Genomic DNA, 26,380 nt, shown 5'->3' on the forward strand with positions numbered 1-26,380 from the left:
CTTGCATAAACAGTGGAAACACAAACCACACATGCATGCAGGCCACATGCTTCATTGCAAAGACAATTAACTGAAAAAAGAGTGTTGGTTCTTGTAGAGAAATGGCAGAAAAAACAATGAGAAGGGAGACAAGGGACACAAGAAGGAGGAGTGCTGAAAGTGGGGCTCTGGTTTATGGCTAAACACATGTTTGGCTCTTTTTGCTTGGCTAAATACGAGAGCTTGCATGTCAAACAATGCCTAAAAGGAATGAGTGGAATTAAAACCAAAACTGCTCTATGGTCTTGCTTATTGCTTCAGGAAAAAAGAGAATTAATTACACAAGTTCCATGTAAGGCTGCATCAAAGACACCAGATATCTAAAGGCCAAAATCTTTTTATAATTGAAACAAGATAACATCTGTAAGATTCTTTTAAAAAATTATAAATGAGTAGTACCATTCATGTGATCCAGCTCACTGTTTTATGTGCATGTAAGAGAGAAGAACTCAGGGCACAAGTATTTGTACTATGTGAATAAATTAATTATCTGGATAAATAAAGCTCACACATTTGTCCTAATTTACAACTGACATTAAGAATTAACAACAGTTCTCTTTATTGGATTAATTTGTGCTTCTGCAATACAAAGATATGTTGAAAATGGTACTTTTCCACATGTGGCCACAAGACTTGATCAAGAAATGTCAAATCACATAATTATGGCACTTCTCAATGCCTCCATTGTGAGCTACTGCAACATGACAGTCTAAGAAATCTAGGACTAAGCTGCACTAAAATTCAATTTTTGGCTTTTAACAGCTTTCCTTGGTGCTCTTGCAATTTGAGTATGCTTCTTAAAAGTTTTTGAGGAAAGTAGGTTTTCAACAGATTGTCTTGTCATCATCAAAAAAAATGTTGGTACATTGCTATACATGACAGAAAACAAAAAAGCAGCCACAAATACCTTTTGTAGCAACTAACTTCTTCAGCAATGTATTTGGCCATTTTGATAGCAAACATGACTTGACTTTCATTTGAATGTTTTAAGTTTGCTAAGAATCTATGATTTTCCAGAAGCAGCTTTGGGAAACAGAACAAAACAAACAAAAAAAAAAACCCACCAGTAAACTTGGAAGTGTAAAGCAATATGATAAAAAAAATTACTAATGAGATAAAGATGAGTAACAGCCAAACCTAATACAAGTCCCTTTTAAGACAGGCAGCAACTACAGATTTGACTTCAATGAAGAGGTGGAACACAGGACTTCTGGTTCTCCATGGAGAGATGGAATGCATCTCAACCATCTTCTCACAGTTCACACATTTCAGCATTTGGCACAAACCAGGGATCTACACATAATAAAATCTCCCTGGTCCTACTTATTTACTCACTGTGCTACTCACAAAAGAGGAAAACCTGCAATGTCAAGTCACAGACCTTGATGCAACCAACTTAAACATTTATTATCAGTTTCCTTGAGGCAGCATACAATTTTTTTCTGATACACAAGTCCTTTGAGTTCTTCTACTACTGGATAAAATAAGTAAGACAGATATTAAGTGAAGAAAATTAGCTTTATTTATGTAAATTAGAAAAAAGAATTGTTAGAACTTTGGTCAAATTGTTAATTCTGTACAATTTACAATTATATTTACATACAAAACTTCTAATAAAATACAGTACATCACACTCTTCCTGAGTCACAGTGTGTTTCTCAGTTCTGTAAATATTTTCTTCTTCCTTTTAAAGCAATTAGACTCAAGAAGGAAATAGTATCATCAGTTTGACAGTGTTTGGTTTAGGTAATACTGTATTAAGAAAGAAGTCAATATATTGTACTTAGAAAATACTTTGTAGCCATTGCAGCTTTGACAGTTATTTTTCTATATTAAAATATGTTCCTTGCTAAAAATGTTAATTACATACTTCTTATTATGAGCTTGTTGCACTCTATTTACAGACACAAGACAAGGTGACTTGAAATACTTCCATCTCTCACTGCAGAGATACAGAAATCAAGGTACACGTAGAGATCAGCGATCATTCACAGATCAGGGAACATCCATCCACTTAGAGCAGAGGTCTGAATTGAGGCACAGTATGTTAGGATTGCTGTCCAGTCCTGGACAGGATATGTAAGCTATTGCCTGGCTCCCCTAATACAAACTTATCAAAGTACACATCCAGAAAAGCTGACTGTGTCAAGCAGCAAGGCACTGAGCCTGTCAGTCCTCCCATGTGCACGACAGTCCCACTCTGGAAAGAGCTGCAGTCCCCAGAGAGGCACTGTAGAGCTGCATTTCACAGCATTTGTGACATCTTGGCCAGCTCAAGATGTTAGGATTAAAGCTATCCATATTACCTTTACGGAGTTGAACTTTCTGAGATCAACAATAAACTGTTATAAGGCTTACAAGGATATTTAATCTGTTTAATGAATGATGCAGTGTGTTAAATTAGTAATTAGCATAGATTACAATCTGCAAGTAAATTTATGTCCTTGTTAAGTTCCAAAACCAATTACAGTAACTTATTTTTGACAAATATTGGTTAAAAAGAAAGTTAACTTTACTTAATGGCTAAGTGTGGGATGCTCCGAAATATATCTATGGTAAAGTACACTATATCTTTTTTAACATAGGCATGTGCATTTCTGATATTTTAGTCCAAAATAATAAAAAAATATGGATTTGATGACCTCTGATTTACTCATAGTGTTTAGAGATATGTAAGAAGTCTTACACTAAGAGAACTTTACCTGGAAACTTGCTTTCTCTTAAAAACTTTCTGTAATACTTCAGCACAAACTGAAATACATGATATTGACTCATGACAATCCTTTGATTAGAAATTAAAAGGGACTTTTTTTTTGTTGATATCAAAGTGCATAAAATGACAATGTGGGGCTTTAAAGAAAATTGGTCTTCAGCTGAATGCTTGAACTTTTCCCAGGATTTTTTGCATGTTTAGTAGTCTTCACTTTGATGCTTTCTTGATTGCCTTTAACAGCTGACTCAAGCCTGGCTTTCATAGTTGGAGAGGAGGCCATTAGTTTTTTAAAAACTGAGGAATACTGTGGACCAATCTGCATCAGAGTTTGCAAAGCAAACTCATGTAGATTTTTTGCCGAGATTGTAGCAGAAACCAACGCATTTTCATCCAAAAGAAAGGAAATGAGAATGGGAAGAAAGCAGGCCACCAAGTGAGCACCTATAAACATGGAAAACAAAACTTAAATACACACCTTTAAAAATAGGGTCAAATTCTAACTGGAAGTATTTCTCTAAGTTAACATGTAATTCAAACTGTAAAGCTGCAAATGTTAGCTGAACTGTAAGGTAAAAAACCCAACATTCCTGTGAGCAATTTTCTTGGCAATTAGTGTTCAGGACTGAATTCCTGGTGGTCATTTTGGTTTTAGTTTGTTATTTATGGCAACTTTGAGCCTTTTTAATGCTTCAGGTCCAAGAAATGGAAGTAACTTACGGTGCTGTTCCTCAGCAGCAGCTGTCAGAGCTGTAACCACTTTTATTCCCTCCTGTATGACTTGAAGTTCAGCAGCATTTTCAGGTTTTGCTTTTTCTGTTTCCTGCAGTTTCCCCACAATGGATGGTGCTAAAGAATGGATATAAGGGTAGGACACAGTTTTGTTTGGATGCTGAAAGATGGAGTGCAACAGCTGGTAGCATTTACACTGTACCTAAAGGGAAAACAAAATTTGCAGTTAAAAAGCATTATAGTTCAAAATACATCTCTGGGTGCTAAATCTAACAGCTTGTCAGATAAAATTTTTCGGAGGGAGAAAAATGTGCTTCACATCTTTAAAATTCATCAGGTTGTAGGCTGCTCATGTATAATACTTTATAGGACCATTATAACTTGTAATCAATTATTAATAGAAACCAGATCATGCATTCTGTTTCTTTCCATCAAGTCTTATATCTTCTGACTTTTTTGAGTTAAGGAAAAAATACTATTTTAGTTCGAAGATTAGTATTATTTTGAAAATACTCTCTTCTTAGCACAAGTGCAATACCAAAAAAGTGGTGCTTAAAATATAAGCACCTGTCAAACTGTAGATACAATTAAAAAAAGCCTTAAATGGTGCAATGGCTTGCATCTCTTTGGAAGTCAATAGGACTGAAACTGCCAAGTTCCTACATAATTTCTGAACAGTTCTGATGCCTAAATACTTGGATGAAATTTGCAAATGCATGCTAATATTTCCTTGCCGTCACATTTGGCATTTTCAGTTTCCTAACAGTGAAAACCCAAGTTTACAACATTGGGAATGTACTGACACATAAAAAAGTATTGTCTTACAGTTATTTCTCAGGTAAATGAAACTTTAATTTTCTATTTTTACACAAATACATATAGGAGAGATACAAGAAAAGCAGCTTACATGGAATTCTTACAAATACAAAATCTAATGCATGTTATTTTCAGAGCCAAACTTGGAAAGGGAAAAAAAGCCATTTGTATAGATGCTTTTTTTCCCTGATCCTTTTTTTTAGTTTGTGAAGGATAGTAATATATTAACTATGGCACTATAATCTAATGCCACTACATGAAAATACTTATGCTAGGTCAGAACAAGCCATGAATTTAGTTCAGTAAGCTGCATCCAGCCATGGCCAGGAGCTGGTATTTATGGGACAGTAGCAGTTTTGTAGAAGTACTTGCTCCAGCTCCCAAAGACTCACAGCTGAGGGATTTCCTGTGCAAAAGACAGTACATGTGTGTCGAAGATAAAATGAACAAATAAAATTTGGCAGATGCCTGTAACACCACACAACTGTATTGCGTATTTAGCAATGTATAAAGCACTGACTCTGATGCAGTAAAAAAAAAATGAAATGGGAATACAGAATTGCATACAGTACAATGATTAAATGCACTGCTGGACATGTTCTTGCTCACTTGTTCAAACTTTATTTTAAAATACAACAGATATAGTCAGGAGAGAATTAACTTCCATCAACACACAGGACTAGCAACACAACTAAAATAATATTCATTTAGTATGGTAGTGACATTCTGTTAACTTCACCAGTACTTACAAGAGGATCTTTTGAGTCAAGTGTTGTTTTAAACTTCTCAATACAACGCTTCTGAAGGCACTCTACAGTAGTAACTTCTGGGCTGGTAGACATAACAAATACTGTAATAGCAGTGAGAAGGCTGACTTCATCCAGTTCTTGGAGAAGGCCATCTACTATAAACAAAGTAAGAAAACTGTTAGGTTTGCATTAAAAATTCTATGAGTTCAGGTGGTACAAAGAGGTGGAATAGAAATATCAATGTCTGAGCTTCTTTAGGAGCCTCGCTTTTCCAATACACAACATCCCCTGATACAGTGAGATGGACTTTTACTGCCAATAAAAGCTAAGGACAAAATGGGAATTCTGGGGTGATCATATGCATATTTAGAAATTAGAGCATAATCCTATTCCATTGTTTCTTTGTTTAAAGTACAACAAGTATCTTTGAAGAGCTGGTATGACATATTAGAGTACAATCTATTTGAGAGTAATATAAAATTTGCATTTAGAATATATATTCTTTTGCTCTAAGTTTAAAACAATTTTGTAAAGTTCCAACAACAAATTACAATGTAAGAGATTAAACGTAAGGAACAATGATAATATTACAAACTCAGGAAGTTGAAGCAGCAGCACACAGTAAACTGATTCAAGACAAAAAATTCTTTTCTTGCACTACTGTTTTAATACCCTTTGCTTCACTAGAGACACTAACTCTTAGTGGAGAACCTGCACTCAATGGACAGCTGTCTTTTATGCTCAGCTGTACACTGAAGCCATTGCTCCTGTTTATGCCTTCAAAGCATGGAACTACACTGTGGCACTAAACAATGCAGGAGTAAGCCTGCAAACCCACTGTCCTGGTTTCAGCTGGGGTACAGCTAATTTCTTCTCAGTAGCTGTTGCAGTGCTGTGTTTTGGATTCAGAATAACAATGGTGTTGATAACACACTGATGTTTTGGTTTTTGCTAAGCTGTGTTTATCCTAAGCAAGGACTTTTCCCCTAGTCTCATGCTGTGCCAGTGAGAAGATAAGCAAATGAAACTGGGAGGGAGCATAGCTGGGATGGGTGTCCCAAACTGACCAAAGGAATATTCCACACGATACAACATCATGACCAGTAAATAAACTGGGGGGAGTTACTTGGAAGAGCAGATTATCTGGGTTCAGGAAGGGGGGTCTGGCATCGGTCAAAAGGTGGTAAGAAACTAAACAGTACCTCACTTCTTTTTCTGTTTTTTGTTACCATTATTATAATTTACCATTATTAATTTAAATTACCTTCGTTTAAATTATTAAACTGTTCTTAACCTCAACACAAAAGTTTTACTTTGATTCTTCTCCCCACTCCACTAGGGTGGGGGGAAGAGGGAGTGGGGATTGAGAGTGGCTGTGTGGCGCCTACTTTCCAGCTGGGCTTAAATCACATTCATGTTTTTGTAGATGATGACTTCTCACATGGACTGTAGGGACAACACTGCACTATAGTTTCAACAGTGCTTGGTAACCAGCTAATTCTCTTGTGACTAAGAGAGAAGTATTTTTTTAGATGTGCATGAACTCAATTTAAATAAAACCAAGCAATGTTTCACACCAACTTTTCTCATTTTTAACTCATAAACCCAGTATCTGTGCCCACCTTGATCCCAACAGTCAAGCACTGCAACCAAAGCACTACGTAGAAGATCAGTCCAAGCATTCTGACTCTTCTCTGCCCGAGCCATTGGAGAAGACAAGAGTCCTTTTAGAGCTTGTAGAGATGCAGCAACTGTCAGAGGTAACTGGCCATCTTGCAATTTCACAGCAGTTTCTTTAAGTACTCCAATAATTAGGTACAAAATAGTAGGAAGAACTGAAACACTTCCTGTAAAACAATGCAAATTAATTTCACAGAATATTAAAAAATGCAGGTACCTTTTACATTAAAAATATTGAGGCAGTTTTCTTGGATTCTCTTTTTTATATATAATGTATTCTCTTTTTTAATATATAATTTATATATAAATAAATTATATATATAATTATAAATTATAATTTATAATTTTATATATAATTTATTTATATATAATTTTTTAAGCATATCTGTGAATAGAGGCACTGGTAATTTTGAAGAAAAGATTTGAAATATTATGTGTCCTGCTAAAGCAAACAGGGAGTCAGACTGTTTGCATGAACTTAAACCTCTTCCCCTTTAAAATAAGCATTGTATATCTTTTCCTTGATGGTTTTACCCCATGAAGTGTGGAATTATGTCACATTCAGGGAAAAGTAAGAACAGAAAGGTCAGAACCAAAGAGGAGGTGGTTCTTATGGAAGAGAAGACATGGAAGTACCCAAAATATAGTAGTGTGTACAGTATATACTAGTATATATACTGGTACATAGTGAATTCTTTGTATATACTACTATATAGAAAGAAGAGTAGAAAAAGTATAAGCATCTAAGTACATTTTGCATGTGAAGACAATACAATGAAGGAAATTAACAGGGGGTAATTTCAAAACTGGCAAGAGCAATGTAATGTAATTCTATCACATGATGTGTGGCTAGCCAAGGATGCCATTGCTCCAATCACTGAAGTCAAGAATTTAGTAAGAGTAATAAGGACTTCGGAATAAATATATGTATAAAATGCCCTAGAATTTGAATAGAAGCCTCTAAAAAATATCTTGGAAAAGAGAAGACCTAAGGAGAGAGGCAGATTGTTCCACAGGCTAATAAAGAGACTTTCATGTGTGAGAATCTGATAGTTGATCATAATAAGAGACCACTATAAATGTTTTAAAATTCACATGAATAATGTGGCTCAGCAGTTTCACTTATTTTTATGTCTTTGAGACTAATAGTAATACAGAATTCTGCATATATTGGAAGTAACCTAGAAACCTGCATACTTATGTACTGCTCCTGTCCTAAATCATGACTCAGCAAAGCACAGCGTTAAGCATATGGCTTAATATGCTCATCTCATTCCCTAAACAGCAAAATGCTTCTAAGATTCTAATATACTACTGTTCATGAGAGACCTGTTGAATAATGAGGGTCACTGACTTATGCATAAGTATTTTCTGAAGATGAGGACATCTATTTTTGAACAGCCAAGTCTTTGAAAATTTACTGTTGGAATTCAGTAGGAAATGTAGGTCATGAACATCATTAACTTGAAAATTTTTTTATGCAAACATATCATGACAGGTGCCTGAAGTAGGGGAAAAAATTATGCAATTCCACAAAGGAATTCTCATCTCTTTGATTATGTGAGCCAACTTTTGCAGCCGCTTCTTTATTCAACTGACTGTATAAGCTAGCTTAAGCTCCTCTTTTTAGTTACCTGAACAAAATGCTTAACTTCTGTACTGCAAACATTCCCTGTGGTCTGATCCTGCAAACTGTTTGTTTGTGGAATAACATGGACAGCTAAAGACAAAAATAACTACAGTGAGAAGAAAATCAGAGATTATTTTCATACAAGATAGTTGTCCTCAGATCTAGGCGATGTTTATTTCTTTTCACTTTACACTGATAAATAACGAGCTGCAGATGGAAATGAGAAAAACATATCATCACATTACAAGGACTGCAAGGGCTGCCAGCTATTCCAATTGGAGCATCATATTCCCCATAGAAGAATCATTTAACAGAGAACAAATTTTTTAAGAAAAGGAGAATTTTTCAGGGGTGGTAAATGCCAGAGATTTGCATAAGGTGTAACAACAATACTTAAGGTGGGAACAGAGGAGTAGGGCAGAAATGGCTTGTATGTGTGGCATTAATGGTACTGAAAGATATAGATATAGATATAGATATATGAATATGATATTGAGGCTTGGTGGTGGGGAACCATCCTAAAGTTTGGAGTGAATCCAAAATGAATCATGGATAAAAGTCAACTAATCTGAGAATTCAACCATAACTCCTTGCAGCCATTTGTTAATGCTCAAATGACGGAAAGGTAACATCACACATTTCCCTTTTAAATTTAATTTATGTCTCCATTATAAATTCCAGAAAAGACAATTCAAGTAGCATATAATCACATAGCTGTTATATACTTCCCTGTAGAAAAGGAATCCATTAATTGCACTGCTATAGGGTGGGAGAAAAAGAGAATCTACTAATTTAATTGCTTCAATTTTGTAACTTGTTTTGCAATTTGGCAGCCAAAAAATAATTAGAAAAGAAGTTGTCACAAGCAAATCAACAAAACTTGCTGCCAGACTTAGCCAGCTAAGAAAATCAGGTAATAACAAAGGGACAGAAGGACCTAATATTCTTTCATTTATCTTTTCTTGTGATGAAATAGCATACCTTCAGGAGAGCAGATTGCAGGAACATCAGAGAGAATAACTAATGCTGCTGCTACCAGTCTACTTCCATCTTCTGACAGCAACAGACGTTTTCCAGGTGGAACTGCAGGGCTACAAGTCAATTTAGGGTTGAGCTGGGGAAGCTGTCTGACAAGAATACAAACACACAGCTCCAGTGTTGCGAAGACTAATGATTTCCCAGGCACCAGTCCCCCTGTGTCTTTGCCCTCTCCAAATTCTGGTAATGTTTCCTTTTCTGCAGCACCATCATCAACTGAAAGAAAAACAAGAAATATGGCAGAAGTCTGCAGGCTGTTACTTGTTTCCAAAAAGTTTACTTCTTAAGACTGTTTCAGCACCAAATTATAATCTTGACACATATCTATGTGCATGGGTATATATTCAAAATTCTACTAGCAAACATCCATCCTTCTGAACAAGTAAAATAGGCAGTGATTGCCAAAAAGCAAAAGGGTGTGCAATAGAGTTTGACATACAAGATCCTGAGGCACCACGCCAATATGATGTCACCTGATACAAGCATTTTGATTCTACTCCCAGTTTTTTCCTTTTAGAAAATGAATGTTAGGAAGTTACAATCAGAGTACCTATTGGAACCCAGCTTGTAACAGCTGTGTGTGCCAAGTCTGTCCATTGCTCAGTTGCAGCTGACCTCAGCTTTTCACTAAGACTCCTCCCTACCGGACCAGCTGCATTTTCTGCAGTTTTTCTCCTCATTTTCGGGCCCCCTGTTCAACACATAAACCACCTGCTATCTATCACACCACCTGAATTTCTTATCTGAGGAACGTGGACTGTCTTAAGTAAACTAGAATTAGAATCCAACTGTGAAAGACTTCCATTAAGACACATCTCAGAAACCAGTTTTCCAAGAAAGAATTGCTTTAACCCTGATCACAGGTATTCAAACACCTCACACAGTACTGTACCTTCTGCACTTCTCCGCTTTTCCTTCACATGTTCCTGAGCTGCAAAAAGAATCAAGCGAACCACTTCAAGGGCAGCAAGCTGAATATCAGGTGACTCCCTGGTCAGTATCAGTCGATGCAAAACGTTCAGCAGCTCTACACCCAACTCCTACAGTAAGAAAAACATCTAACATATGTTAATTTTAATGCCGGAGTTTTAGGAACTTGTTACTACTTGTTAAAGCCAACAGTAATACTCTGATCTCACTAAGGAACACAATGTAACTGATATAATCCCAGGACTTGGCATTTTCTTCACCATCCAGCTCCCAGTAACAGCAGTCCCTATCAATTTTCCCAACAAAATAGTTACCACAGTTTTTTAAGATATAGGACACTTAAAACAACTGAAAAAGACAAAGCAATCTTTATCTTCTGGCTTCTTAATTCTTGAAGGTGGGGACACTACATTGTACCCTTCCTACACTATATGCATTTGCTTAGACAGAGCATCAACAATCAGCAGAATTTAGCCATGTCCACAGGCTTTATTACTCTCACTGGGTCACACAATTGCATGGCATACAGGATGGTATAAACCTTAATTTAAAGGAAAAAAAAAGGAATTTCAGCTTAGTACTTTTTTTTTTGGATCACTGTTGTGGTGTGGGGGTTTTTTTCGGTTTTGCCTTTTTTCTTCTTATAGTAGCACTGCTTTTGTCCAGTCTTCTTTTACCAACTTTGATTTTTACAGCAGAATTAATTCAACTACGCCTTGACAGAGAGTAAGAGAACTCCGTTTTCCAGAATTCTGTCTTTACCAGGCTCTCATCCTATTAATCTAATTACTCCTTCCTGACAAAATGTCCTCAAATTTTCTGCCCCTCACCTGACAGGTTCCACATTGTGGATTTTTTTTTAATCTCCTCCCTTTACAGCTTTGGATTTGGGGAAAGCATATAATTTACCTACTACTTATATGTTGCAGATTCCTGGAAATAGAAGAGATTGTAGAGGCACTGTTCAGACTAAAACTATTCCTTAATTTTGGGGGGCATTTGGTCATTATGCATTACCTGATCACCACCTATTTTGGACCTCGGCCATGGAACATCAAAGAGTGCCTGCAGGGCATGTAAGCAGGCAATAATATTCTCCATTGCTGCATCTGATCGAGGCGAGCACAGGAACTCCACACTAACTCCTGTAAGCATCAGGAAAAAAATCCCATGTATATTTGAAATTTTAAGAAGTAATTTTTTCCACTACTAAGTAACCTCACAGAAGGCTGAGCAACTACAGAAGTAGCATTTTAAGTCAATTCATCTCCTACTGCGAATATCTTGGGGCAAGATCTCTATTTCCATCAAAACAATGAAAGAAACTTCACCTTCTAGACAGTATAAGACCCAATTATAAATGGCTACTAATATGAATAAAACCCCACCAATTTTGAATAAAACACGAGGTCCAATAAACAGACAGGACAATTCACAGTAAGTATAGAGCAGAATATTTCCCTAATCACTCTGGTTTATGTAATAGAGGGAAATGCTGAAAGTAATAGTAGTTCACAAACTCTAAGGCTGAGGCTTTATCTTCCCATTTAAAAAAAATGCTAAAAATACAAACTACCACAGCTAGATAACCAGCAGTAAATAAATTACATGAAGCCTAAGCTTGTAAATCCTAGAGCAAATAAGAGCTATCTTTTTTCTCAGCTTTCAGGACTCCTCAAAATATTGGAGATAACCTTCATATAAACTGCACTCCATATTCTCATCCTAGCTGTACAGCTGTAATTCCAAAACATGCGAAGACTTGGGAAACCAATCAATGTCCACTAAACAACAGCTGTGCAACAGAAAAACAGTTTTAAATTCTTTCAGTTTCTCTGTAGGGAATGAAAATTAAAATGTTATTTTATTCAAAAGCAGAATAAACAAGCCAAATGCCCACAGTCAAATACGGGAAATTTGATGCACTAAGTAGTAGAGGAAGCAGCTTTTGTATCAGAGGTCCCACTTCTAACTGACAGAGCAATGGAGTTCAAAAGGGAGCTGGTTCTCTGCAGAAAGACTGGGATTCAAAGGAAGACATTTGCAACAAACTCATACAAACTCATTCTATAAAGGGATTACAAAAGAAAGATACAAAAGAGAGGCCAAGAAAAAAATATAACCAGAAATGCCTAACTGTGTAAACGTAAGAGAACTGGGACTGAATTCAACTATCTGATTAGCTCCTGCAGTAGTGGAGGCTTGACAGAGTTTTATATCAATGTAAGGAAACACTTTACTGTGTGGGTGACTGAGCACTGGCGCCCGTTGCCCAGAGAGGTTGGTTCTCCATCCAGAGAAATATTCAAAAGCTGTCTGGACATGGTCCTGGGCAGTTGGCTTTATGTCACCCTGCTTGAGCAGGAGGTGGACAAAATGATCTCCACAAGTTCCTTCTAACTTATAAACTATTGTGTGAAGTAAAACTGTACTTCAGTGAAAGCAGTCTGTACAATCTGTAACTGTACTGGTACAAACACTGTAAAATCCACCCTTAAACTTGCATGTTTATGAGCAGAGCAATAAGCATTTGTTTAGGGCTTGTTTAGTTCACAGTGGTTTTTGTACCACATTTGGGAAAATGACTTACCATTTTCTCACTAGGACTTAAAATTTTTCTGACTGCATGCTTTTCCAAAAGATGCAATATTGAATGATGCAGTTAAATTTGAATAAATAAAAATTATTTGCTAACAGTTTATCTACATTTTGAGTTACAGCATCTAGGCAGACAATGCACTCACTCACTAACCCAAGATAAGATGAAATCTGTCAGTATTCACGTCCTCAGGAGATTTCACCAGGGGTCTGGTAGAAGAATCTTGACACATGGTAGTTGGGGTAACAGGTCTGGAGAGATTTGTAACTCCTTCATCTGGATCAACAACAATGAAACCTGTGCTAGTGAGCCATAAAGCTGTAGCATAAAGTATCAGTGCCCAGGAGTTGTAGTAATGAGGTCTGGCATTTTCAATAGTCTCTGCTGTATAAAATGTACCACCTACAAGAAAAGAAATTAGTTTTAAGGGTGTAATTTATTTTCAACTACTGTATTTTCTCATTCTTAAAATGGGGTTGTGTTCTATGTATGACTTTTTTTTAATGTTCAGTATTAAAATTCAGGCCAATGAGGGCACTTCATTTAGATTTATTTTGACAGAATGCAATAGATTACCTATTTCTTCTTTCAACCATAAAAATAGCCAACAAATAAGAATACCAAATCACTCTTCACATCCATGAAATCTCTGTTTTCAAAAGCAAACCTGATCTTTAAATAGGTCCATAAGTAGGCTTATTCTCTATACCATTTAATCTTACTATGATCTTAAAACAAGTCAGTTTGCTTACAAGGGACTTCTTAGAAAAATGTAACTCATTTGCCTTTTTACCTTCAGCAGGTAGTTGTGATGCATATTCTGGAGGCAAATTTAAAAGAGCAAAATCCTGAAGTGCAGCAAGCCAGAGTTTGCTCAGTGTTCCAAGATCTGTCTGTACCAAGTCCAGAAGACCACTGGCTGCAAATGTTACATCTCTGTAGCTTTCTTCAGAGGAGTTTACAATTTTCAAACTGTGCTTGTATGTATCACTTTGATTTTTCTGCTTTTCAACTGCAACTATGTAAACCTGTTGATATATTTGGATAGAGAGTTACAAATATTAACACTTGGAAAACTACCGTGATCACAAGCATGACTGCCTGTTGAACAGGCAGGAGATTTCCTAGTATCTATTTCAGCTTCAAGTCCAGTAAGCATGGGTGAACAAGCACTTTTTCTCTAAACGTTCTGAATCCTTTTCCCAGCTAATCATGATGCAAGAATCCCCAAAAAGGGGAAAACTACCAAAACTGCTACCTGCAATTAAGTACCCTACTCTTAAAAATTATTTGTCCAGTTTCTGCTTCCAACCATCAAACCCTGTTATAGCTACAAAATGGAAGAACTATCAAATAATATACCTATAATAATGATTCAGAAACAACAGTTCAGCCATTCCTAAATCTTTTTTTAGCTGAAATGCTACATGGCACTTGAAACTGACTTCTCAAAATTGCATGTTACTTCATGTTAGCAGTAAAGAATGAAGAGGACAATCTTGCATACCTTGCAATCTTTGGGTGTTACCATCTACACATTAATTTCAGTGGTAATTTCCCTAGATACCTCTCTGGTTATCAAAAAGATAGAAATGAGAAAGTTGCCGACAAACAGCTCTCTGTAGTCTCTCCAAAATGGCCCTGGAGGGAAGCTCTTCTCAACTATAAAGGACACATTTAGATTCAATGAATCTCAAGCCAGCTTTGTTGAATACTAGTCCCCTGCAATTATGATTTCTGCTTTTTTTTTAATCTTTGCTAGCTGTAGTGGGTTGTCCCAGACAAGCAACTAAACACACACCAAGCCCTTGTCTCACACCTCCCTGCAGCAACAGGATGGGGGAATTCCTTCAATTTCTGTAAACAAGGAATAGCTAAGATTCTAACGGAGAAGGAACTGCCTAGGGCTTAAGTGAAACATTTCTAAATTACAGCTCACAAAAGCCTATAGGAAACTCTACAGTTTCCTTTGAAGAATTCTAGTGATCTTAATAATAGGCTAGAACAATCTACAGATCTTCATTTCTGACAGTTGAGTCTCACATCTAGTCTGAATTTTGTCCTGGCTTCTGACCAGTGAAAGATTGTTACATGCTATTAAAAACCTTTTCTTCATGTAATGATTTTAAATTGATCCCAGTACTTTATCTTTTTCTGAATAGATTAAATAGACCAATCTATTTAAATCTCTCAACGAAAGCATGTTCTCAAGATTTTTATTCCCACCTGCTAGCTTGTCTCCAAGGGCTTTGCTATTTTGTCAATATCTGTTCTCAAATATGCACATGAAACATTGATATATTTTTCTACAAATGTTTACATAAAAAGTACCTATTGCCTACTTTCGCCTCCAAAGTATCTTCCTGGTTATACACTGAAATATCATATATCATCCACCTTCATAACATGTTCATCTTTAGCTGGTTGCCAGCCATCAGCATCCAAGGCCATTACCACTACATCCTAATACACATCTTTTGGAGGTGATGTACATGGTTCACATTTTTGACTTTTAAATATTTAAACTTGCATTTGCACATATTAAAACAAGCTGGATTTATTTTAACTAAAGCAGTACTGAACTGACAATATTAATTTAAAATATATATTTCCAAGATATGAAATGTCAATAGGCAATGAGAAAAGTTACACCTATTTAAAATAGTACATTGAGTGGACCATCACCATACATACCATCAACCATTCAAACAACAATTTCAAATCAATATTGAACTATTCAAATATATTAAGGAATTCATGTTTTTAAGTACATTATTCTTGTAATATTATTCTTATTATAGTATAATAAAACCTGTTTAATTAGCAGTGCTTTTGTCAAGTTTACAAAGTTCACATACTTTCAGAGGTAACACAGCAAAGCATCAGCACCTTCTGTTTAAAGAAGCATGTTAGAAATTCCTGAAAATTCTGCCTGAAAGGTTCTAACTCACCTACCCAATATAAGACTAACATTGCAGAGCTGTTGTACTAACCTCTGCCCAAGCCTTAAGGACAGCTAGTACTTCCATAGTTGAGGTGCTTTCATTATATTGTTCATTTTGTGCTTCTTTTCCAGCCTGCACTTTGAGCAAAGAGGACACAAGCAACTGGTGAACCCTTCGAAGGTCATTAAGATCACTTACTACACCACTTGCTATCCAGGCACTGCATACCTAGTGTTGTGAAACAGAAACCATGAGGAACAAGAAAAAAACAACACTGGATACACTTTTCTCCATCTGTGAAATTATGAAAGCCAGAGACAGTTACTCTCAGACAATAACAACAAAATGTTGAACATCCCAGTTTAGTATACTTTAGCAGTGAAAACCAAAACATTAGTGGGGTGTCACAAAAAAACCCGGCAAAAATATCAACTGCAACAAAGTTTCTCAGAAGACTTTAAAGTGACAACAATCTTTGAGTTGTCACAATATAGCGGTAACATAAGTGACATTATTTTTTGTGAATTGAGGATTTAAAGTTAGGGGATTTATTTCCTTTTTCTTGTGTAGCTTATCAAGCAAAAAAAAAAAAAAAAATTCAGAGGGTCTATTACCTAAGAGACTTCTGACTTTCAACACTTGCCTGACATGCTTTTGCTGTGACATCAGGAGGAGTTTCGGGAGCAAAGGCAGGCCTAAGTGCTGCTCCAACCTAAAGAGAAGTTATACAACATTTAATACAGTGAACAATTGACTTAAGACTTACTTTTCATAATCAGACTTTGTTACAGGTTTCCTTTATAAAAATATAGCTCTTTCATCATTTTTTCACAGCCTGTTTCAGTGAGATTAAAGAACAGAGAAACAGTTTCAGTCAAGTTTTTATTGTTTTGCCTACACTGAAGACATTGTTCTCTTTGAGGGAGTCTTCAGGGCTGACTTTTATTTTCGTGCACGGTCTAAAACAGAAACAGTAATATCTTCCTTCCTGAATGCCTGACTTGATGAGGAGCCCACCAAAAAAGAGCAATGTTCTGAACCCTGAATGACTTGCAAGAGACCTAGCTAGTAACATTTCCTTACTCAGAAAAAATACAGATTTAAGAAAACAACCTACTGAAGCTGGTCAACTTTGGAAAGTGAAAAAAGGGGAGAGGACAAACCTTGTTTACCTAATAAAGAACACACAAACAAAGTTACCGGGCTGCAGATGTTTTACTTACTCTCACTGTTGAAAACCATTTCACTAAAGGCTAATAAAAGATTCCCTAGCTGCTTTATCATGTATTTGAAAATTCATATTTAAGTTTGATGTACAACACTTTCATCCCAAAGATCAAGTATTACAATAAATGTTTGCGAAATAAGTGAAAGGATTTGTTTTTAATGGCAATTAATGACAATTTCTCAAGACCCTCTAAAGCTGAGACTTCATTTACGGAACTTCTGAACAATATGTTAGCAAGTCATTACTTAAGTCCAGAAAATTTATATCCATCTTTTTCTGGATTATTATGATGTTTTTAAGGGGGAAAAAAAAAACAAACCAGACAATGTAGACTTGATTAACAGTTTCACATCTCCCTGACTTCTCTTAAACAGCTGATGAGGTCTGTGCACAGTATTAGCAGAAACACTTTAAAGGTAGAAAAGCTTAAAAGGAAAGTTATTAGATTTACTTGTGACCTGCTTGATGGCTTTGGACAGCAAGAACAGATGGTTTATTTTTTCCCCTTGATAGTTTTAGACCAAGACACTTCCTTCCCACAAACAAGTGCCAAAGAATAGAATTATAATGGCAAAAGCAAGACCAAAGTAGGTCAGGATATCTTCAGTGTCTCTCCAATTCTATGAGAAAGTGATCTGACCTATTCAGTGCCTGCTAAAAATTGAAGCTTTATGAGGCTTAACACAGCTGTCTGTCATATTTAACACAAGTGTGGTATGGAATGCTAAATGTCTAGGACATCTTTTCTCTAATCTAAACCAAGACTTCAACTGAAATCGACCTTATGAATACAATCCACACTTTTCTAGCTTGTTTACTGGCCAAGATCTCCAAACGTGATGGCTGCTGTGCTAAGGCTACTTATTTCAAAGCAGAGTTTAAAATTATAGTTATTTATAATACTTCTTGCAATACTTTCACACTCCGAAACCAATGCTTTACAAAAAAAAACCCCACCAATGATCTATTTTGATTTTGTTGTATTCAAGAGGGGACAATGCTGAAACTTGAGAATTTTGGATTATATGCCGACTGAAAAGATTACTTCCAATGAAGTTAAGTCCAAACAATTTAATAATACTTCAGTAACAAAGTAACTGAAATCCAGCTCCATACCTACACACTGCAAATGCAAATTTCTTTTAGTAATTGACTGCAACGCTAAACTTTTCTAAGTTATTATCAGTGGTGCTTACATTGGCTTGATACTGCTCCAGGATTACATGACCTGGAAACTCTGGTTCTGGAACAGTGGCAAACTTGCGAACAATAATTTGCAACATTTGAAGCCCAGAAAGACGAAGTTGATCACTGTGATCTGTGGCAGCCATAAAAGCCATACGGACCAAGTCAGCTAAATGCAATACCAAGAAGTCATCTGAAAACAGAAATAAAAAAAAGAAAATAGTTTTATTAAATTTAAATTCAGACATAATGTGTTTTATAAGACTGTTCCAAACATTTTCAAAATGCATATTTTACATTTTATCTTAGTGTGTATCAAGGATTCAGGCAGGTTACACATAGATCAATTTTACTTGGCTACCTTATGTTAGCTGATCAAGTCTGCTTTCCATTTAAATGCAGAAAAAAATACTTAGAGGAAAGTACAAATATCTTCATGTATGAGACCTTCTAAAAAAGTGTTGAGGAAAACACGTCCAGATAAACACAGGGAGGTACTGAAAAATGGCATTATATTTCTACTGGTGATTATGTAAATTATGGAAAGAAAAAAAGGTGGCATTTTTTTAAAGTCATACTCCCAGACACCAAACTGTGATGTTGTAGGCTGGTGCCAGCTATCACTTGTGACTGCCAGTGCTTATACAGAAACAAAGCCTTCCTACACATACACCATGGTACTATAACCAGGAAACTGAGTGTAAATGCTGCAGTAAGATGCCATTCTTTTAGCAAATAAAAATTTCTCTACACCTTAGGCTTATAAACAGAGTAATTAAAGGCATTGATTACAAACAACAAATTTATCATGAATTTCATTAAGATGCAAAGAGCCAATACTTATTTTAAGCATACTTTGCATTCTATGAAATTCTTCCCGTGTTTAACACATACCTCTTGAATCACGCTGTTTCCTTTCCTGAGCCAAAGTTATATCAAAATGTGCACTGCCTGCATTTTCACACTGGCTTATAATTTTACAAACACACTCTGCAGCAAAAACTCTGGTGGACCATCGTGGATTTCGGAAAGGATGGAACCTGTCATCACTGTCAGATGTTAATACAGATACATCATCCCCTTTGGCAGTTTCCTCTTCTTGAGTGGCATCTATTGATGCTACTGTATTGAAATCTGTATTTAGGACACAGAAGCAAAAAAACCCAAACATAATATTCTTTCTAACTGAAACCTACCAAAAGAAATCTCTTTGAAGTCTGTCTCTAACCTCAAATTCATGGTAACTCGCTTCAATCTTGATATCTTAAAGTAAATGCTAAAATTCAAATATAATGAAACTGTCAACATTTGGTTGATACTACGTGCTGTAAGACAAGACCAATAGCATGAAAGTAAATTAAGAATTGCAGTGAAAGAAGCAAAACAAAAAAAAAACCAAAAAACCTTTTAAAATTAGTGTGATGCATTAGAAGCTATCACTGTTCCAAAGCAAAAAACCTAAATGCAAGAAGTTTTCCTCCTGCACTGCGGGTTAAAAGAATTTCCATTACCCCCACCAATATTCAGCACAGTAATTGATTTTGTGTGCTCAAGACTTCCATTATGATATAACAGGCTTCTATCAGTTCTATCACTAATAGAAGAACTGGTCAGAATACTTTTCTTGCAGGAAATTGCACAGGACTCACAAGCTCAAACCTATTCTGTATTTCCATTTCTGCTATGGACATGAATTAAGATCAGGAATTGAATCAACAAGCAAGACATCCTAAGATATTTACAAGAACTTGTTCAATGGCGAGAGGACAATCAGAAGAGGGGAAGACTTATTCCCCTGAAGGAACTAAGTTAAAGGATCCAATCTTGCAATACGAATGATGATTATACATTTCATAAATGGCAAACATTCAAGAAACTTTAACACTTTCCCTCAGTGACACAGTGTACAGGCCTTATTCTGATTGTGTTCTCAACTACAGTGTATTAAGACTTACCGGCAGAGGCAGCAAGAACATCTTTACAAAGCTTCAGCCAAAAGGAGAGCTTCTCAACTGCCATTGAAGTAAGCATATGATTCAGGGTCTCCTTGATATCTTGGCACAATCTTGGGTCCAATTCTTTGTCCAGCAAGCCCAGCAATGCCCCCTCCAGGCCTATTTCTCTGATGTTCACATCTGCTAAGAACAAAGTCTGTGAGCTAAGTACATCACAAAGCTGCATTAATGACAACAGAAACCCCATTGAAGGTTGCACATAGGGGTATACTGTGAAAAAGCCCTGAAATATTTTTGAAACCATTTTGTTTTTCACTTTAACACTGCAGCGAGCTCATGAATACAAAACAAATGTTCAGCTTTTACAGAAACATAGTTACAACAGAAAGAAAGTTACCCCATAAAAAACTAAGAATCCTACTCTGAATTTCAGAGCATTACCATCACCAAAGCATCTAGCTCCTGAAAAAAAATAAAATATTTCACTTACCTTACTTCATGCGGTAATTCTAAAAAAATGTTTTAACTTGAAATGGAAGTTAAAACTATTCTTCAAAAAGGCATAAAACCAAACACGTGGAAATAATTTGTTAAATTAATATGACCAATTTTTATTTGACCAGTATTACAAATTTTAAATATCAGCAGTTTTTAAAAACTATTATAGTCTATTTCTTCTGAAAATTTCCAAATGAGCTTGAATTGAAAGCTGAAGTGAAATAAATTTTTAACATCACTCACTCATAGAAAGGCACTTGAGGATGAACTAGTGATCATTCTCAGTCCTCTTAGCAAAAAAGTTACTACAACAGCTACTGGCCAGATGGGCTTAGATTTTCCTGGGACTCCCCTTGCATTTCCTCATTTTATCATAATTTGGTACTATAGAGACAAGTGAGGTAGAAAATTTTTGACTTTAACATTTCAAGAGCGTAGCAAAGTTTTCACATTCTTAGCAAAGGGTGTTTAAAATTCACTGTCAATATGCCAAGCTCTTTCATCTCACAATTTCAATACATTACCTGGAGTAAAATCTTCTTTGCTCTCTTTCACTAGTGCAACAGCATATTCTGATACTTCAGCAGCCTCTCGTTGCACAAGCTGACGTAAGCAAGCTACCACTGCACGTCTCAGTAATAAGTATGAGCTACAGAGATTCATCTGAAACATGCAAGAAGATACAGTAAGATGGCTAACAAACCTCTGTGATGCCTCAGTAAGGCTGGTACTTTCTGAACACTTGCAGCTATAGCAAAATCTGTTAAGTCAGTAAACACGTAATTGATGCTCTTTTTGCTCAGCCTTTTTTTTTTTTTTTTTTAATCCCCAAATGAGAAGTTTTGCCAGTCCAGTAATCAATTTTACAAAACATATCAGTTTAGCATTTTCTCTCCAAAGGCAACTTACAATATTGGTTTGATGCTGAATCCACCTCTCAACCAATATTGTACAAAAACTGCCATTAACTTCAATGCCAGGTGAATCATGGTAACTAACTCTTTGACTACTGGGTATATGCATACAGTGGGCTTGAAAATTCAGAACAGGTCATCATCAGATGTAACTAGAGAAATGTCAGTGAAACCAAGGGTGAGAGAGTCAATCAGGCCTTAGTGAAATAGAACTCCATGCATGAAAGGAAGTTCATAAGGGCAAAGAGAACACTGCTGCAGTTCCATCGTAAAAAAATATATTCAGTTTACATTAAATTATGTTTTAGAGAAGTTGAGAGAAAGGGTGAGAATTACTGGTGAATGTATGACACTGAGACAGGTCAGCTCTCCTGAGCAGCCTCTAGCAAAAAAAAGTTCATAGCATCATCATATTTTTAACACCAACAGGCCAGTGTGTGGCTTATTTTGCTGGAAAACACATGATACTAGAGTCACTATTACTGGAACAGGGAGAAACACTTAAAAAACCCCAAGACAAGGGGGTCAAGGGTTTTTTGTTAGAGTGGAGCTTTCTGACTTTTATTTGCTTCTTTCAATTTTAAGACAATCCTTAAGGGAATCCTAAAGACATGATAAACTAGCTGTGCGGTCAGGCAGGATGGCTATACCAATATTTATGCATCTTCTTCTAAATTAAGCTTAGGTTATAATAAAAAAATTGCTCTCTACAACTAAGCAGTTGTGCACCCTTAGCTGTTACCGTCCTTAAAACAGATAGAGCTGAATGTCTGCTGCAGGAAAACCTTGCATTAGGCTGTGCTGCTCATTTGGCAACAAGCCAATATATACGTTAGTCAAAATGACTAATATATATTAGTTAACATATGCTTAAAGAAAGCAACTTAAGGACAAAAAGAATAAGCAATACAGAATTTTAGCTTTGTTAGATTAACAAAACTAAGCTTCATCTTCAGAATTTCTATGCATGCATAAGAATCTACAATACTCAGAATTACATAATTATACACAAAAAGATACACTCCCTGCATAATTCTTCTATAAAGAAAGGAACCTGACTCAATAGGTATGTCTTCAAGTTACATTAATTGCAACTTTAGAAACAAGTGTGACTTTTAATGCAATATTTATGCAAGCAAGCTACACATTCTACTTCAAGTTGGACATGCATAAATTCCGTGCTCATTTTTAACAGGGAAAAAACAGAGGGCCCAACTGAGGCAACCGAAATAAAGCAAGATGCACATTTTTCATCTCTCTCATTCTCCCACATTCTAAGCAGGAGACAGGACTAAATGACAGACACAAAATGCAAGCATCACATTAAAACTTAAATGTAAAAACAGTTCCATTTCTGTACTTAACACATTAAAAACAAAAGTATCCCTCACTAAGCACATAAATGAAATGTATTCCTGCCATCTGCAGAAAGTTAGGAAGGCTCTGGTTAGGATGACAATAAAATATCACTTGACATGCTAAAAGAAATTACATTAAAATGGTTAAAAAGAAAGATAAAAGATGAAATAAAAACACCACTGCAAACTGCAAAGGTTTAGGATTAACAAGGCACAGGGACCTACCAACACAGAATTATCCAACAAGATTTCCTGCACAAAAACAAATGACAACCAGTCATGACAAAACCAAAAATAGATATCACAGCGATATCAACCACACATGGAGACTGTAACATGTAAGTTCAGCATATAATAAAATACAGAATCTTATCTCAAACATGCCAAAAGCCTAATTTGCTTAGTTCATTTCTCTTATTTACCATGTTGAACACACTTAAATTCCAATCCACTTAAATTCCAATGCCACTAAAATGAATACTTAAACAATACCAAGACAACAGCACAGCATAGTTATTAACGTTGTATAGTCATTGTGTTTCAATATTTATCTTATTGTTAATACCTTAGAACTGAAAACTGGCATTCACTGTGTTGAGGAATACTACACCATAAGCTTACACAGATAAGCTCTTTAGAAGTCTGTGCTCACCTAAGTTAGTTTTAGAGCTAATTTTAGACATGATTAAAAGCATACTCTGTATTCTGTATAGAATACATCTGTAAACTTCTATTCTGTTGCAGCCAAGAATTCAAATAGCAGGACAAGTATGCATGATTGTTAGAAGCCCCATGAAAGATCCAACTGACAAACAGGGAACACTCTCAGAAGCTGAAGAAGGGATGCTAGATAATGACAAGCACATGTACACAATATAAAACAAAGCAAAACAAAAAACCCACAAAACATGAACCTGTGAAGCAGTTTGTCCATTGCCTAAGTCCTGTTTCACTAGTGCTAGCACAGTTACAACCTGAACTGTTTAAATACCCTGAAGACCTGAACCATCTCATGCTGTAAGGGCTTGACAGGTGGAGGAGGCCACTTGCAGCTGCCTGCACAAGAAATTGTGTTAGCATGCCTAATGATGGAAAAAAGAAATTAAGAGGGAGAAGAGGGAGGACAGGGAGGGTTATGAGAGAGCGGAGGCAGATAAAAGACAAGGTGAAGAAGTGGGGATGGCAGGAGAATGAGGACTATGAAAAGGCAAGTCCAAAAGCACAGACATGTAACAGAATCCTCGGGCAAAGAGGGTGGAGAGGGGTGTTGGTTCAAATGTTACTAAAAAAAGTAAAAAAAAAAAAAGGCATATTGTTTTTCAAGATTTTATAAGTGAAAATTGATGTTTCTATGGATGGAGGGGGAAAAGATCACTCATCTGACTGCAGATTCTTTGCCTCTCCTGTTTTTCTTCCCTAAATAAAGAATGCAGTGGTGAATATCCACATGATCTAGGGTCTAGCTTTTGCACACTACTTCCCCTGAAGATTTCAAAACGCAATGCAAAGGAAGACCGTCACACTCTGTTCTCCAAATTGCAGACATTTAAACTCATGAAGAATACTAGCTGAGTGTCACCTTGCAAGTAAACAGCACATTGAGGTGCAGATTTCAGGTCCAGTAACTTATTCCACTTCCCTAAAGAGATGGTAATTTAGTGGGTGGAAACTACCTGAATGGATGGTGAGTTTACAAATGCAGAATTCTTCTTGTGCAATTATCTTTTCACAGACCTGCAAAGCACACACTCAAAAAACCTTGTTTATGACACTCTTCAGAGATATACTGACATTACTGAATTGTCAGTGCCAGCAATATTGGCCTTAATTGTACAAGTTCATGAAGAAAAGGTCATGCATGTGAGGCTGCTGACTTTGGTGGACTCCTCTCCAGGAAGCCTACAGTCATTTCTGGGATAGAGAGGAACACACTCAGATACATGAACACACAAACTCAAGCCATGACCCCTGCTTCTTAATTGACTAATTTAGTATTAGGAAGTTCATAAACTGCTGTATGAAGTACTTTGAGACAACTTGTAAAAACAATAAAAATCAGTAATATTATACAGACAAGACATCTTTATGAACTCTATGAACTTTGTATGATATCCTCTATATTAGTAGGTATTTGGTATTAGTAGAGAGATTGAAGCAGACTGTACATGGACTTACAAATGCTCCCAAAAGCTACCACACCCTCCAAGCAAGAGACAGACTGACATGTTTTGTTGTGATTTTATCAATGTAATAAAAACTAAGTTATACCCAACAAACAGAAAATAATTGTTAGTGTACATTAAAACTACACCTCAGATTAGTTGCAGCTCTTCTGCAACTAGCATATTCATGTGTTGCACAGTGTGGGGCAGAAAAACCTTCTTCAGTTTTTCCTAGCTCCTACAATCATGTCTCTAGTCAAATAAATAAAGAAAACGTAAGGAATCTAAACCTGTATGTTTAGAATAAACAAAAATCTAAATCTATATGTTTAGTAGTGATACACAAGTGCTACCCAATGGAAGATGTCAATAAGAACTGCCTTGAAATAGATGAGATTAAAACAAAATCCACGTTAAAACAAAAATCACACTTGACTGTCTGTGGACTTTTGTTTCTCTCTGATCGACAGTGAGAGAAAATGGTATTTAAACAAAATTAACCCCTCAAAAACCTCCAACCAACACCCCTGCCAGCCCCCCAAATCCACCAAGGCTAATAGCTACCAGAATTTTTTTTTTTTTTTTTAATAGAGCTAAGTACTTAAGAAGAGCAGCTATTCAAAGACAGAGATACTGGGAGAAAAGAAAAGAAAACAAAACAAACCCCACCCAAAAAATAAACTCCCCAACCTTTTGTCAAATAGAGCTGAAAAAGTTTTGCTTATTTCTTCCAAAGACCTCATTTGACTATAACTTGTATGTTAGAAATTTTTATACTGACTGCCAAGATGTCAGTACACTGAACCATTACTGCTACAGAAATTACAAAACACAGAAATCTACAATTTTTCAGCATAATGGAACAACAAAACGAAACAAAACAACTCACAGAAATTAGTACAAAAAAACCTAATCCTTCAAGCAAGGCATAAAAAGCAGCAGAGGGAAAAAACTGGCCAACATAAACCAGCTGGTACAAATCCAGAAAAAGTTGTAATGAATAGTATATCCTGCCAGACAACTGGCCTTAATAAGAACAGGAGAATGTACTTGCAAGCAGTTCAGAAGGCCAAGATTTCTACAGAATGTGCTCATCTTGTAAAGGGGAAGGAAAAAAAATGAAGATATATAGAATACTTGCCTATAGGAGAACATGAAACACCTCACGCCTACACAATGATCAGTTCCTCTGCTTAAAGAAACATCTGCATT

At 36.1% G+C, this 26,380-nt stretch overlaps 1 protein-coding gene across 5 annotated transcripts in view; it reads right to left on the reverse strand.

The window, feature by feature from the left end:
* Nucleotides 1–1,538: 1,538 nt before the first annotated feature.
* The window catches only part of HEATR5A (HEAT repeat containing 5A), a 64,674-nt gene continuing 39,832 nt past the window's right edge, over nt 1,539–26,380 (reverse strand). For 3 of the 5 annotated variants that reach the window (XM_041397725.1, XM_041397733.1, XM_041397758.1), the window contains 16 exons: nt 23,232–23,258; nt 21,259–21,397; nt 20,237–20,416; nt 19,176–19,415; nt 18,293–18,474; nt 16,512–16,580; nt 15,917–16,096; nt 13,717–13,951; nt 13,077–13,325; nt 11,342–11,469; nt 10,287–10,434; nt 9,338–9,610; nt 6,669–6,893; nt 5,047–5,201; nt 3,470–3,683; nt 1,539–3,193 (listed from right to left, as the gene is read on the reverse strand). In XM_041397725.1, the coding sequence (XP_041253659.1) occupies nt 2,892–3,193; nt 3,470–3,683; nt 5,047–5,201; nt 6,669–6,893; nt 9,338–9,610; nt 10,287–10,434; nt 11,342–11,469; nt 13,077–13,325; nt 13,717–13,951; nt 15,917–16,096; nt 16,512–16,580; nt 18,293–18,474; nt 19,176–19,415; nt 20,237–20,416; nt 21,259–21,397; nt 23,232–23,258 (2,946 nt within the window). In that variant the 3' untranslated portion in view covers nt 1,539–2,891. The remainder of the gene's footprint in view (nt 3,194–3,469; nt 3,684–5,046; nt 5,202–6,668; nt 6,894–9,337; nt 9,611–10,286; nt 10,435–11,341; nt 11,470–13,076; nt 13,326–13,716; nt 13,952–15,916; nt 16,097–16,511; nt 16,581–18,292; nt 18,475–19,175; nt 19,416–20,236; nt 20,417–21,258; nt 21,398–23,231; nt 23,259–26,380) is intronic. The other 2 variants (XM_041397742.1, XM_041397749.1) reach the window with 2 other exon arrangements.

The sequence above is a fragment of the Onychostruthus taczanowskii genome, unplaced genomic scaffold, assembly GCF_017590055.1.
Source record: "Onychostruthus taczanowskii isolate IOZ18803 unplaced genomic scaffold, ASM1759005v1 scaffold1, whole genome shotgun sequence".
Classification (NCBI taxonomy): Eukaryota; Metazoa; Chordata; class Aves; order Passeriformes; family Passeridae; genus Onychostruthus; species Onychostruthus taczanowskii.